The 13,971-nt window shown below is 41.9% G+C and overlaps 2 protein-coding genes across 3 annotated transcripts in view; one reads left to right on the top strand and one right to left on the bottom strand.

Annotated features, from left to right (window-relative positions):
* LOC121597504 (nuclear transcription factor Y subunit gamma-like) overlaps positions 1-13,971 on the top strand; it is a 111,007-nt gene that overhangs the window by 66,221 nt on the left and 30,815 nt on the right. The window lies entirely within an intron of this gene.
* LOC121597505 (nuclear transcription factor Y subunit gamma-like) lies at positions 10,531-13,282 on the bottom strand. Of its 2 annotated transcripts, XR_006005424.1 has the most exons (3): positions 12,496-13,282; positions 11,616-12,432; positions 10,531-10,546 (listed from the first exon to the last, which is right to left on the bottom strand). XR_006005424.1 is itself a non-coding variant. In XM_041923318.1 (2 exons), exons 1-2 carry the CDS (start codon positions 13,171-13,173, stop codon positions 12,361-12,363), a joined length of 750 nt encoding a protein of 249 aa, XP_041779252.1. In that variant the 5' UTR covers positions 13,174-13,282; the 3' UTR covers positions 11,525-12,360. The 2 variants fall into 2 exon arrangements, 1 of the variants encoding a protein (XP_041779252.1); XM_041923318.1 differs by lacking the exon at positions 10,531-10,546 and having other exon boundaries at positions 11,525-12,432.

The following is a 13,971-nucleotide window of genomic DNA, read 5'->3' as shown; positions in this document are numbered from 1 at the left end:
ATCTCGTCATGTTGGCCATGTTTCATCGACCCCATATTTCCAGCCATTGGTAATCCCTTTGCATACGTTTCGTTCACCCTTTGACAACCATGCTGCCTGCTGATAATCTCTCGCTGATGAGCTACGCTACTAACAACATCAACATCATCTCAACCAACAAAACAAACACGCGTACGGCATCAAAGCAGACGATTGGCGTGTCAAATGTCAAAATGATCGATCACTTGTCGTGTATTCGCGTGGCGAAATCAAAACGGTAGCATCTCGATCTGATTGACGCCGCTCTTGCCTTCTCGTTTTCCGCGGAGATGGATTGTGTTTCACTTTCAAGTCGAATCCTGTGCGAATACTGAGCTAAAGGGCTTTAGCAATTCAAGAGATATTTGTGATGTGGTGATGATAAGTAAATTGAAAGCAAACAACACAATAAGAGCGACACTTAAATTAAAACGAAAATAGGATTAATGCACATACTAAACGAGATTTTTGAGTAACTAAGTATCTAAGGAACATGTGAAACTAAATGACAATCCACTGCAATAGGTCAGAGTGAAGATTCATCGTTTGATTGAAGCCAGAAAACACATAACATAATAAGAACGATTGGCTTCATAACACACAAGATAACCAAATGGCTAACCAGACGCTTACATACAATCATAAAATCGGACATACAACGACCACGATGGCGCTGAATGTTCAAAAAGACATAAATAAAGAGTTTTGTTGCCAACAAATGAAAAACCGCACAACGGTTGAGAGGGATTAGTGGAAGGAAATGGCGTCCAGCCAACGATAAGATTTCATTATAGATACGCTTGTAGAGAAAGCATCCATCTTCTACGAACAGTTGAATGATGCATGCGTATTCTGATGCAGAGGATTATTTAGAGATTGGTTATATAAAATCTGGTTTTCTGAAACTGAGTGTACAGTAAAGCAACGAATGAGTTTGGATTGACCGTGGAGACGCTTTTGATATGATTTTAATTGGGGAAAGAATAGACGATATAAATTGAAAATAGCCAATATTCAAGAGACCACCTATTCCTTTGCCTAACTTTCACTTCTAACTGACAGTTATTTCCACCCATATTATTACCGCACATCAAACCACATCCTATAAGGGCATTACACCGTTCTACAACTTCAGTACACCGCACGAAACGCCATTAGCTACATCTTTGGCTACATACAGCCGATATGACAAAACTATTGAAGCAATGCCAAAAACGATCACAACACCATGTCTCATTACGCTTTTGTATGCCGTTGACTGGCTTTATGCAACCAGAAGCAACAACCACAGCATTTGGAGCCATCTCTATGTGTGAGGACTATTGTTTCAGCTCTTGCCAAAGCCTGGTGTTGGTGAAAGTGATGCTTTCCAAGGATGGTGAGAGCAAAGGAGCTTGTGGTAAACTATTTCGTGCAAGCAAATGTACAACCGTCAGCAGAATGAGAGTGTGTGTGGATCTGATTGCAATCAGAGAAAGAGTCAGATGGAGAAGGAATACATTCCTGGAGATGAGCGGCACAACTCGAAACAAGCCTGAAACAACAGCTCTTGACTGTTGTAGGACGATTCACAAGGACAATACTGTGTCGAGAGAGCACCATTTTCCTTCCACCTTGCTATTACCACGATCGATTCACCCACACCCTCACCGACGGAGACATCTTATTCCTTTGCTCCTCATATCTTCGAAACTCCAACAAAACTAGCCGTTTGACGATAGAAATCGTGTATCATGGCGAAATGATTGTTGGAATGAAGCAGAACATGCTCTCAAGAAACCGTTCTAGTCAAGGAGCACACACGTCTGGAGAAGGAACTCTACTGTCAGCCCATATCAACAATGCAAATGGAGAGAATCACCATGGTCATGGCTTTTCTGACGGATTGTGTTCGTTCCTATGTGAAAGTGAGAAAAGTTGTGTCATCCTATGGGCTATTACACTAATTCAATAAAACTCAATCCTTCTAACGCTATCGCTGCATAACACAAGCCGTAAGAAATGCCTTTTCCTCACGAGAAATTGCTTGAGATATACGAATGTGTATGCAGCGATAGCACAAGCTAAAGGATTTTCTTTATGTCTTATCTTTGTGCTGAGAGAGAGAGAGAGAGATGTTGTATTGATCGTGCTGTACAATTCTTTACTTGTATTTTGCATACGGCTTACTTTCGGAAAAAGAGAAAAGGATTCAGGATGTTGGACTCGCGGGAAAATAAAGGATAAGAAAAATATTTCTCTGGTGCACTGGTTGAAGCACGAGTAATGCTTCCACTACCAAGACGAGTGAAAATAAAGCGATAAGACGTTGATTCAGAGCCCTCCCTGGCTCGTAGAGCTCCAAGGACTCCGTAGCAAAGAACGGCTAACAACAACAGCATCAACGATACCGTGCAAAGAGAAACTGCTTACTTCCTTGATAGTGTCGTTTGGGGATGCTCGAGACCTCCTCGTTTCTCTCCTTCTCCACGTCGGATTCCTCTTTCCTTCGACCCATATCAAGCACGAGGTTGGACCATTCAGGATAAGACTATCGCGTTGGAAAATGGACCGATTCTGAGAATGGAGCTGTCCCGCAAGGCAACACAGCGACTCCCATCGAAGCATCCCGCTACATCCTGCCACGAGTAGAGCGCCCAGACGTCGACGTGTCGCTATCTCTAGAATCCCCCTTCCCTTCATTCCATTCTGTCTCCTCTCCGCCCCTTTCCATACATAAAGATGGTGCAATGTCTTTCCCGTTACGATGCAACACCAACTGCAGGCAAAGAAAGCTCACAGCCCGTTGCCGAATTTCGAGCCATCGCGCGCGCTCCTCGGGGTTGGCTGCTCGATTTGGCTGCAAGCATCCTCTTCGGTACAAACCGATTGGATGGCGTTCGAAAAGATGTAAAAAACTGCAACTGGAAACAAGCTGTAGCAAATTTATTGCAATTTGATATTATTATTACCACCGCAGTGCAGTGTGTTGGCGCGTTAAAAGAGCCCCAAAAGCCGAGAGGCTGCGTATCTTAGCGAAGCGACTTGTATGGGCCAAAGAAGAGCGACGGGAATGATCGGTTGATCGAGGACAGAGCTGTTGGCGTCTTATCCTGTGCGACGGCTCATCTTCGACACTTTGGCGCCAGTGAAGAAGAGAGAATCTTCTTCCTTGTTTGGTGCATTCCGTGAGCTGCCCTTTCCGTTGCATTCACGAGTTATCGGGTGGATAAGGTTGAAGCATTTTTGTAGAATCCTCTGAAGGCTTTAATGTTAATCGGTAGTTTGTAAGAGACATACCAACAAACATTCAAACATAAAAAAATAAGAAAATTTGGTAAATTGTAAATACTTGAATATCAAACATTGTATACTGTACAGTCGAATATTCCCTTTCCTCGTCTCACTTTCTACCTACTTCGTCGTTGTGGGCTTGGTTCATTCCTTTACGTACAAATCACCCGCTGGTCTCGCTCAGGGCGCCTCCCAGTATCACCTTGCGTGTCCACGTCATGCATCGGAGCGTCCCCAGACAGTGAGGACTGCTTTTTACCGTCTTATCGCACGAGCTGCACTCTCCGTAGGTTAATCTGGAAAACTTTATCTCACCGGAACGCTCCTACTCCCTCAAGCCTTCCACGGAGTCGCGCGCAAAGGGACTTTTCGTTCAAGATTGAGCACAGTGAAGGGACTCGTTGCAGGCGCCACAGAAACGCCTCCGGACAAGACCAGTTTTGATACCCAAGTCTGCTGCGCTACCTTTCAAACACCCGACGGTGGAACGGCTTTTTGTTCGCTCCATCTCGCGACTCTGTCCGATAGCTGGCCGGGACAATAGCACTCAGCGCTATCACGTTATCCATATTAATATAAATGAGACAACGATTTGATAAACCGGACGATGAATTATAGTCGTTTTTTCGTCATGATGCGTCAATGAAAAAGGCCGCCAAAAGGCAATAAACATTTTAATATGCATTCCAAACACTTTGAAACATGCTTTGTGGAATAATTACGAAGACCTTTCAAAATGTATTTTAAAGAGTTTTCGATTAGAGGTCAAATTAACAAAAACAAAATTAGACATCCAACGAGTAAAATCTTTATTTGAAAACAAGTTGATTGGCACAAACTCGTGCACACAAAAGCCGATTTTGCAATCTTTTAGCAACTAATTAACGCATGCCTTTTTTCAACTCAAGATTAGACAATACTTCCAGACATTTCTTGTGAATCATCCGGCTTTGATGTAAACAAACGTTTAGCGGTCACATTACTCACCAACAGAACAGCGTTCACATCGTCACAGAGACCGATCAAGATCAGATGATAGCATGAGTAGCGACATCTTGGTTGATTCTTCTGACGAATCGCATCGATGTAAGAATCGACTATGCCAAATGAACGTTCCAGAATCTAATACGTTGATTACAGTCAACTGGTGGTCGGACAATCGTCATCATGCAGCCAAATAATTATTTTGATATGATGATTTTTTGTCAAACTGTAACTAAGCGCCCTCAAGCTGATTAGAAACTGGAACGAAATACACTTTTTGCTGGCTTCCTTGCAATCACTTTAAAACCCAAACAAACATACAACATGCCCATCTCAAAGAGGTAGGTCACGATGGTGTTGGAGTAATCCTACTCCCTTCAATTCTCTGTCGTCTTCTCTGTTTCGCCAACCGCTGTTATCGCATTACGTCTTGAGGAGTACGTGCTTTGACCGAGATCGCAACAAGTGCACGTACTTCCGTCCGTCTAACGTTAACTTACAAATGCCGGTACGGTAACGATGACGATGATAACGAGACTGTGATGATGATCCGTTGGAGACACTTTTATCATGTTTTGCTATAAACAAAGATTCCAAACGTGTTTCAATGGCTCTATTTTGAGACGAAACTGTCTTGGGTTGGACTGACTAATATAAAAATAGAAATAAATCAAACATTATTCCTCTGACACAAGACAAGATATGTCTGACCGTCTCCTCACGCAACGGAAGATGGTAACCGAATGAAAAATTGCTAGATTTCTTTCCTTTCTTCCCTAAAGTGATTACGAAGTTAATTTGTCAAAAGCAAATTCATTCAACTTGTGCCTGGTGGTCCTTGTTGAACACTTTTTCTTTCCCCAGCAGTGTGTCCTTCGCCCCTTCCGGCTGGCAGATTCTTTATCCCAACACTTTCATTGCCATCGGGGTGTGCCATTACCAAGCGAAAGCTAATTTGTCCATCAAACACTAAGACAAACCGCATCGGGTGGCACGATAACCGCAGCATCTCCCAGACACAAATTGCACTCAGGACGAATCCAACTCAAACCACAAGCCTGGAAGCCAAGGATTGAAAAGTCCAACAAAAAATGCATCCCGAAAATAGATAAAAGAAAACTCTTACGAAGATTCTATGGGAAATGGTCTGGCCAGAGTGTAGAGGTAAAAAAACCTCACCGAGTCCTACTGATTGATCGCTAAAGCAAAACCAAAACGAAACGGAAAAGAGTTTCCACTTTTTCCTCTCACAGATAAGGATAGTGAAGCGGGAATCTCTAACGACCACAAGGCGACAGTGGGCGATGGCAAACGAAGGGAAAAGTTTCCGCCTGTTCGAATTAATCTGCAAATAAGCTTCCTCGTCCTAACCTCTCCCACTAGTTCCGGGGTTCTGATTCTGTTCCAAGGAAAGTAAAGTTCCAGAGAAAGGTTCCTGATAGAATGAAAACGAACGAGGATTTTTCTACAGCAAATAGAAATGATTAATATTTAAATATTATACAGACTTGAAATGATTTGGACCATTTCATTAGTTTCTTATTTATGCTTGAAGTTGTAACACACACGTTAGTTTCACTATTTGTTCAGACATCATATCTTTAGATCTATACATTCATGCACAGGTTTGAATCCGCCAAATGCTGATACGGATCACGTGGGTAACTTGACGCGAATGACGTGTCGCAAGCAAACCGAACAAACCATCCGCCCAAGGACTTCTCACACATACACTCTCAAACAGTTTATCTAAAAGCATTCGGTTTAGAAGCATTTTTTATGATCGTCCACGCGATTACACCCGGCCATTCGATCTCGAGTTGAGAGACGAGTGCGAAAGGAACAGACATAGACAGCTGCTCTCTTTAGACAACCATCTATGCCAGATGCCCCTGGCTGATTCAAACTCAGGCTGAGTGTTGGGTTGCAATGCTAAGGAAAGGGGTGGATTAACTCGATCTGGGGGTGTCTATGTACCAGGAGACCACCACTACAACCACCATGGACCACCACTACTACCACCATACGTACCACTACAAAAGACGTCAGCTGACTTAGAGACTGAGCGATCGAACCAACACCATGCCAGGAGTATAAATTGAATAACACAAAAATGCGGTAATCGAGTGCATGAGTTTTTACTCGCTTGTGTCGGTCGGCCTGCGGGAGTAAGATATATCGATGCCTGTTTCTTCTTGAGAAGTGATCATTCCTTCTACCTCCCGGATCACAGTGACCTTCCCTCCCTTTGCGAACCTTCCATCGTACAGTGAGTTGCGATCATGAGATTAGGACGCGGCGTCTTATCGGCATGAAAAATAACATCAATTAACATAAAACGCACCCCGCCACAATCAGGCAACGTGGAACGGACGAGGCAGCTGGAACGGAAAGAAGCCGACACTGTTTGCCTTGAAGGTTGCACTTTCGTCGAACAAATTGGTTGACCTTGGTGTGTACGTGTGTGTTCGTGCGTGAGTAGTGGATTCCAAGCCATATGCTGGGATACAAGGCGCCTCGATTGGAAGAGTTGGGCCATGTCGGGACAAAAACTCTTTCTCTCTCTGTTACCCTCCCTTCATGTGCAATGGAATCGGGTATCGATAATTAATCAATTAACGTACGAAATCTACGCTTCCATCTCTCTTTCGGCATTCTGGCGTATCTGGTCTTAAATCCGGTCACCTATCTGGTCAAAGGCGGCGGCACGATGGGAGATCGAGTGGAGTGTAATGTCTCTTAAAAGCTTTGCTTATCTTTCCCGCCAGTCGCCGAGAGAGATGCTGGTTTGGTTGGGTGGTTTTTGGCCGCTGCCATTCTGTGAGATGAGATAGCAGATGGGATTATACGGTGGAAAGAGACCACGCTCGAAGGTGGTGGTAATGTGGAATCAATTTATGCGTGTGGAAAAAAGAACACAAACAGAGGATTCCAAAAATTCATAAGCAGTGTTGTAAGCTGCTTTTGTAAATGTTTCAATCTATTTTAGAAATATTTCTTAAAAGGTATGAAATAACGCTCGGCATGCACAAATATAACTAAACATTTCCTCACATTTCTTTGTGCTTTTCGTTGTTACTTGTTTGGAATGCCATGATAATTGTGTAAATCAAACAGACGCAAAAGTAGAACCATCTCCAAATCTATCTGTTGTCTTTTGCCAATGGAAAACCTATCTGTTGCTTACTGCCAAACCTTCCTACTACTCCCCGGGTTCTGGCGGGCGGGAACAAAGCAAAACAGACCCCAACATCCACGCTCCCTCTGATACACTCGCTCCCCTCAGGCACCCAAAAAAACACTCCAAGATAAGCGGCAAAGGCACACCGAATGCCGAAACCTCCAAAAACAGACACCCAAGGTGGGCACGTCCCGTCGTGGTACGAAAAGAAATATAAATATGATAAATAAGTAGATATCAATAGCCGATAAGTGTTGCGAGCTTTTGAGAGTGGGGGCAGAAGCATTTGGTCAAAGTTTTCTACATGCTTAATGGTCACAGATACACCTATCGGCGGGACCATTCCCTCCATCCCTTTATCGTTATAGTTTTATTTAATCTCTCACTCGGCCGTCCCCTGTTGCTTTTGTGTGTGTGGCATAATGCAAAAGTTGTACGAAACCACCAGCTCGTGCGCTTTGCATTCTGACCGGAAACAACGCCACATCGGTACGTCGGCAAGAGTACAGAGAGCCCTCTAACAACGTCCGACGCAGCCCGGAATTCCTCACTCCGTGGAGAAGCATTGTTTCATAAAAATGTAAATTAGACAAGTTTCCTCTTTCTCTCTCGCTGGTGTCGTGGAAGGTGGAAAAAACAATAAGAACCAGCGATGGACACCAAACGGCGGCATCGTTAAAGGAGCCAAAATATCGGGCCATAAGCAAAATTATGATTTGATAACATTGGATGGATCTATCTGTGGCGCGGACCTATGCGGCATGAGCGAGCTGACGTGTTTGTGCGGACGCCAATGTCGATGTGGTCGTTTTTTCATTGTTATTTTTCGGAACTCGCGCCAACGTGCGATTTGGATCGGTTTCCCATTCATTGGGGAGGGGTAGATTGTTTTTGTATTCTCATGTCCTCTGCCTTTTCCTAGAGGAGCTTCGTACGCGTCTGGATTTACTTCTTGAAATTTTGGCTTATCGTTCAACGACTTCTCTAAAGCCGATAACCGCCCTCCTGTATCGTCTATTCGTTTCTTGAGCATCCAAGCTAGCGAAACTTAGACGAGATAACAAACTTCGAACCAGAAAAGCTACTCACAGCGAATGGGAGTGAAAAATAAAACATTCCATCTGGCCGAATGCCATTCACCAGATTACTTCGCGATACCTTGACATTTGATGTGGTTGTGCGTTGAGCACAGACATCTCTTTGGAGCATCATTCCATCTTGAAATTGAACATCGAACAGCATTACGTTGGTTTTGAAAAGTATTCCGATAATAGATTGCTTTTGCATCCAATCGTTCGTTTACTCTGTATGTCAAACCAAGAGCTCAGTCGGAGAAAAACCACCCACCAATCAGAACAATAACACAATCTCTTGTCAAACGCATTGATGATAAGGAGTCCTCTGGATTCTTCAACCCGTGTAGAGGCATTGGAGGAAAACAGATTAATTGATTTCTTCATATTATTGGTCATGTTTTGCTCCGTAAATGTTTTCGATGCATGTCAAGTTTGGCACACTTCAAATAATGTGTCTTTGTCTTTAAAGTGGCTATGACTTGTAACCTCCAGACGATTGTACTTTTTTTAGCTTTTAAACATAGAACCACAGAAAGAAAAGAAACGGATTAGTTGATGATTGAGAAGCATGTGCTACAAGTGGTTCAAACACATTCATCCTAACTGTACTTTACCTCACATTCGTCTTGATACTTTCAAATTCCATCGTACGTATTCATAAGTGTTGAATAATTAATATAGGAAATCACCATCCTTCAGATCAGTCGGATGCTTCGAAGATTAACTTTATCATGCAACAGTGAACGAAAACTCAAAATAATAATCTCTTTCCTTTGAAAGGGTTGAATAGAACCTCAAAGACAACAACAAGAATAGACCCTTTATAAAGGAGCATCAGCTGATAGAGAAGATGTCAATGATCGCTATGGTAGTTGGAAGATAGTAAGTCATAAAAAAACATAGTTGTATAACCTCATTCTCACATTTTATGAAGACCCTATCATGCTTCTGTTTTTGTTTGAAACACTACCTTATTTTCAATATGTATTGTATCATCGACTGCATTCACACTGGTTCAAAGTAGATTTCATGTTCACTGTATATTATCATCCTCGCATATCGACACAAAATTTTTGGACGCGATCAATCCACCCCATTTTTTAAACAAATAAGTTGCTGCCATTCCCTCCTCCCTGAGCTGCAATGCCTGTTTTCTCTTGCTGTGTAGCGGCCTACAATTGCCGCCGAGTGTTATCATCCAAGTTCAATGGTTCTGACATTCCATCATCGACAGCTAACGCCCCATATGAAAGATGATCATCTTCATTGCTTATCGGAACACAGATGAAATGGATTTGTGTTTCCATGCATGATCGTTTCGAGCACTTTATGTCTGTTTTTAATCAGACTCAACGCCCTTCGAAGCAACTCTCAACCGTCCAGATTATAGAACGGCACAACATCCTATTTGGTAGGCAAAACCATACCATTTTCAAACCTGAAAGAAAAAGCAATGATTATTCATGAATTATTTGAGAGCAGATCACGCTGTTCAGCAACAAACAACATACCAAGTCCCGATAAGCAATCATTCGTTGATCGTTGGATCGTTTTGCAGTTATCGCTACTAAAAGAGCAGATGAGTTAATTTCCCCAACGAAGAAGATCGCCGAGAACAGATCATTTTCCACAAGCCACTCGATGTCTCGAGCTCAGCTTATCTTGCCTTTCGATCGAAGCTGAAATTAACCAGACACCACAACACTCTATCGATATTGGACGTCGTTGATGCATTACTCGGGCTCAGCAGAGAACCTCTTGTCACAAGCACTTGCTGCAAGTCGAGTGATGATCATGGCGCCATCACACGACCAGTAAATTAAGGTCGTTGTTCCTAACTGCTCGAATAGCTTATAAAAACTGCTCGAGCGAGCTTCCAACACTCCTCCGATTTGAGAAGCATGATAAGGATTCGAGCACCTTTTCACCAATACATCCACAAACCTGTCTCAGATCCTATCACCGTCTGCGACCAAAAAACCAGATTCAAAAGCACAGCAGCACAATGAGACCTCTGAAAGAAAAATTGAATATCGATTGAATCAGCATTAACATCGACAACGGTCTCAGGCTGTGCCTCGCTCCACCACCGATCGTCCACGCTGGGCACTTCGTAAACGGACCCCACGACACAGACTCGTTTATTACAGGTTATTACGAATTCTGACAGGTCGGTCTCGTTCGTTGACTGATGATCGAGCACAGATTAGGAGATGAAAATAATAAAATTGAAAGACGAAACAAACGCTCGCCCATACCACGGCCGCTTTCAGCGCGAGTGAGAGGAACGTGTCAAAATTTGGACATTCCACGGAAGCCAACACGTGGGATAAGATCTACATTCATACGTACAAAAGCTTCGTCTGATTCGTGTAGTTGTTTACTTTTTTTCCTTTTACTTTTATCTCTACGAATGTTTCGTCGTTCGATTCGATTGAACGACGCGTTTGTTTTATTTTGCTTTGCTCAATCGTTTATCGTTGGTTCGATCGGTCATCTTGTGAAGTGGTCGCTGCAATCAAGATTCTATTTTTGTCCTCATTCAAACAAGTGTTAAAATATGTTGAACGCAAAAGACGCTGTTCAGCGTCAGTCGGTCCGGCGGTCTGGTACAAATTTATCGACGCTATTGTAAACACAACAACGCGACGAATCACTAAACAAACTATTTATCAAACGGGAGAAGAAGTTGATATGTTATAGTAGGGTCGCGTCTGACGAGGAAGCACGTTAGTGGCTTGTTATCCATCTCATCGACTGTAGTGGTGTTACTCAACGCCCCAATCACACCAACACAATCTATGGAGGAAGCAAACATAACCAGTCCTTGTATGGTGATTGTGATGAATATTGTTTTTCTAGCACATGCTACTCTATCATTGGAACGACTGTGTTAGCGTTTATCATAAAGTGGAACTCATGTTAGAACTATGCACAATATATTCGTAACATGGCCAAAAGAATTAAGGAATGGAAAGATAACAATGTCAAAATGAAGCAATTTTATTCCGTTTAAAAAGGATTCCGTGCGTATTATTTTAGTATTTTGCTATTTAAAAAGGTGTAGCTTTAGAAATTCTTACCGAAAAGCAATCACATTGTTTGAACTGCATCTTTCAATACTCTTTACAAATTTTCAAAAATCTTCAACCGTGATCATGATCTACCTTACTTACGATTGCTATTGTAGTTGTGTAAACGTGTTGCTATGTTGATTGATGGCCTTCTGCGAACATACTTCTTTACAAGGAATAGTTTCACGCGATTCTTCGGTACAATCTAACACTAACCTAGGTTGCATATGCTTGTTCTGCTGCTACACTGTCACTTTAAGTGGTCTTACATTCCGTAATGAATAATACTTTTTGAATATGCGTGATTTTTTTTTTCATACGTTTGAATTGCTTTTTTGTAATTTGATTTTCTATAACGAATGTAGTTTCCTACCCTAGTTTGAATAAATTCTCAATTTCTGCATATTTTTGGTTGTAAATATGATTAAATATCCCAAATTCTATGTTTAAATGATAGTAATTTAAATATAATATAATGGCTTTACTTTTAAATGGTATCAAATGTAAAAAAATCGAAATAATTCTCATAAACATGTGTAAAAACTAAAATTTTAGGATAAAGAAAAGGATTCTCAGTAAGAGGACATTTTAACATTTTAAGGCACTTGTATGGCTAAGCCGTATTTTTTATAGTCTATACCAATTTAAAATAAAAAAACTCGCTGTAAAATATTGCTTTATGCAAACTCTTCGATAAATGACCAAATTTGTTGAATGCAAAAATAACAGTCGGTGTCGTCTGTATGCCATTCCATCACATATAATTTGGCGTAGCTTCGGGATCAACCACTTCTGTAATGGTCAGGTTGTCTTGAGGTATCGTGATCTGTGAATATAATTAGATGAGTTTGTCAACTAATTGAAACTATATTCTTAACTTTGAACTTACCGGTACATGCGATATTTCACCTGTCGGTGTTATTATTTGCAAAAACAGTTGAAGTGTTTGATTGATAGGCTCCTCGGTTGAAACTGTTCCACTATGTGGTACAACAATTGGTATAACATGTGTCACCGTATCATCGTTTGCGAGGCCCTCTGCTTCACTCTCAACATTCCGAGGCTGTATTTCTGGCTGCTGGAAGCCACACTGTGGTCGCTCGCAGCTGGTCCCTTCCTTTGCACAATTTGTGCAACCCTCTTCCTCGCTGCTGTCCTCGTCTTGCGTATCCTCCATATCAACAACGCTTTTTTCCGCCTCATTTTTGTTTCGCGGTACAATGTCCATGAGGAAATCAAACTGCTCATACTTTTCAGTGGCCTTCGCGATGTCCTTGCGCGTTAACGTTGCCCGATTGCTAGCTTCAGTATGCAGCCATGCACACAGTGTCAATTCCTGGATGAATATTTCGCTCGCTTTCGCTAATAGGGAGCTAACATTGTAGGCTATATTTGGCACCTCTTCGTCAATCTTCATTATTCTTTTAATGCGCGAGAGTGGAAAAACTGGATGAGCTGTATCAATTTTGTTCATTAGCTCAATTTCTCGCATTACGTTAGGCCAGAAGTTTGTAAAATTTTGCTGTGAAATGGATGGTTGATCAGACGGTTTTTTTCGAGGCGTCATTACGTTCTCAAATTTGTAAAGGATTTATATCCAAGAGAGTGTTGTGATTGGGACACCTTTGCTAATTATCAAAAACGCGTATAGCAGGTAATAAGCTGTCCTTATCAATGGAAGTATTAACGAATAGGAACGAGCGCCGATGTGATCTCATGTATCGGTATGCGCGCGTGTGTGTGTGTGTGTGTGTGTGGTGTGTATGATCTTGTGCACAATTGCGATCTTTGGACAATGTACTTATTATACAGTGCACATTTTAAGAAATTTTCTACATCTCGTAATACACTTTCACATTCTTTTTCATGAATGCTAAATTGTACATAAATTATTAACCCTCGTAGTTCTTAAGACGATCTATAACAGAATAACATATATGTTCATCTGCTTCCCATACACAAATCAAACGCTACAGCAACACATACTACAACAAACTACACACATGCACTCACTCTCCTTTACTTTCCAATCGGAACGAAAGGTAGAAAAATGCCGACAAACCCCTACACCAAAACGACACCTGTAATGATTGGCCACCACATAAGCACTTTGTGTCAGTCACATGACCAACCCGTTGATGTTTTGCATACGCGTCCGATGCGTTCCGTTTGTCAGTGCTATGCTCAATGCTGTGACTTGGTGTCGCAATACCTATTCGTTTATCTCGGTAAAAACTGCACAGTGCTATAGCACAGCAAAAAATAAAAATAATTACATGTAACGTAATTAAATGGTTATTTACAAAAATAGAATATATTTAATGTTGCAAAGAAAACATACAAATTATCTGCCCGCTCAAGTGTG

Source organism: Anopheles merus, chromosome 3R (genome assembly GCF_017562075.2).
Source record: "Anopheles merus strain MAF chromosome 3R, AmerM5.1, whole genome shotgun sequence".
In the NCBI taxonomy this organism is placed as follows: domain Eukaryota; kingdom Metazoa; phylum Arthropoda; class Insecta; order Diptera; family Culicidae; genus Anopheles; species Anopheles merus.
This window is presented reverse-complemented; position numbering and strand designations above follow the sequence as displayed.

What these genes read in the sequence shown, in the direction of transcription:
- LOC121597505 (XM_041923318.1), bottom strand. Translation starts at nt 13,173, where the DNA reads ATGACGCCTCGAAAAAAACCGTCTGATCAACCATCCATTTCACAGCAA. An exon ending in GTGAAATATCGCATGTACCG is followed by an intron (nt 12,433 to 12,495) that starts GTAAGTTCAAAG and finishes TTATATTCACAG; the next exon opens with ATCACGATACCTCAAGACAA.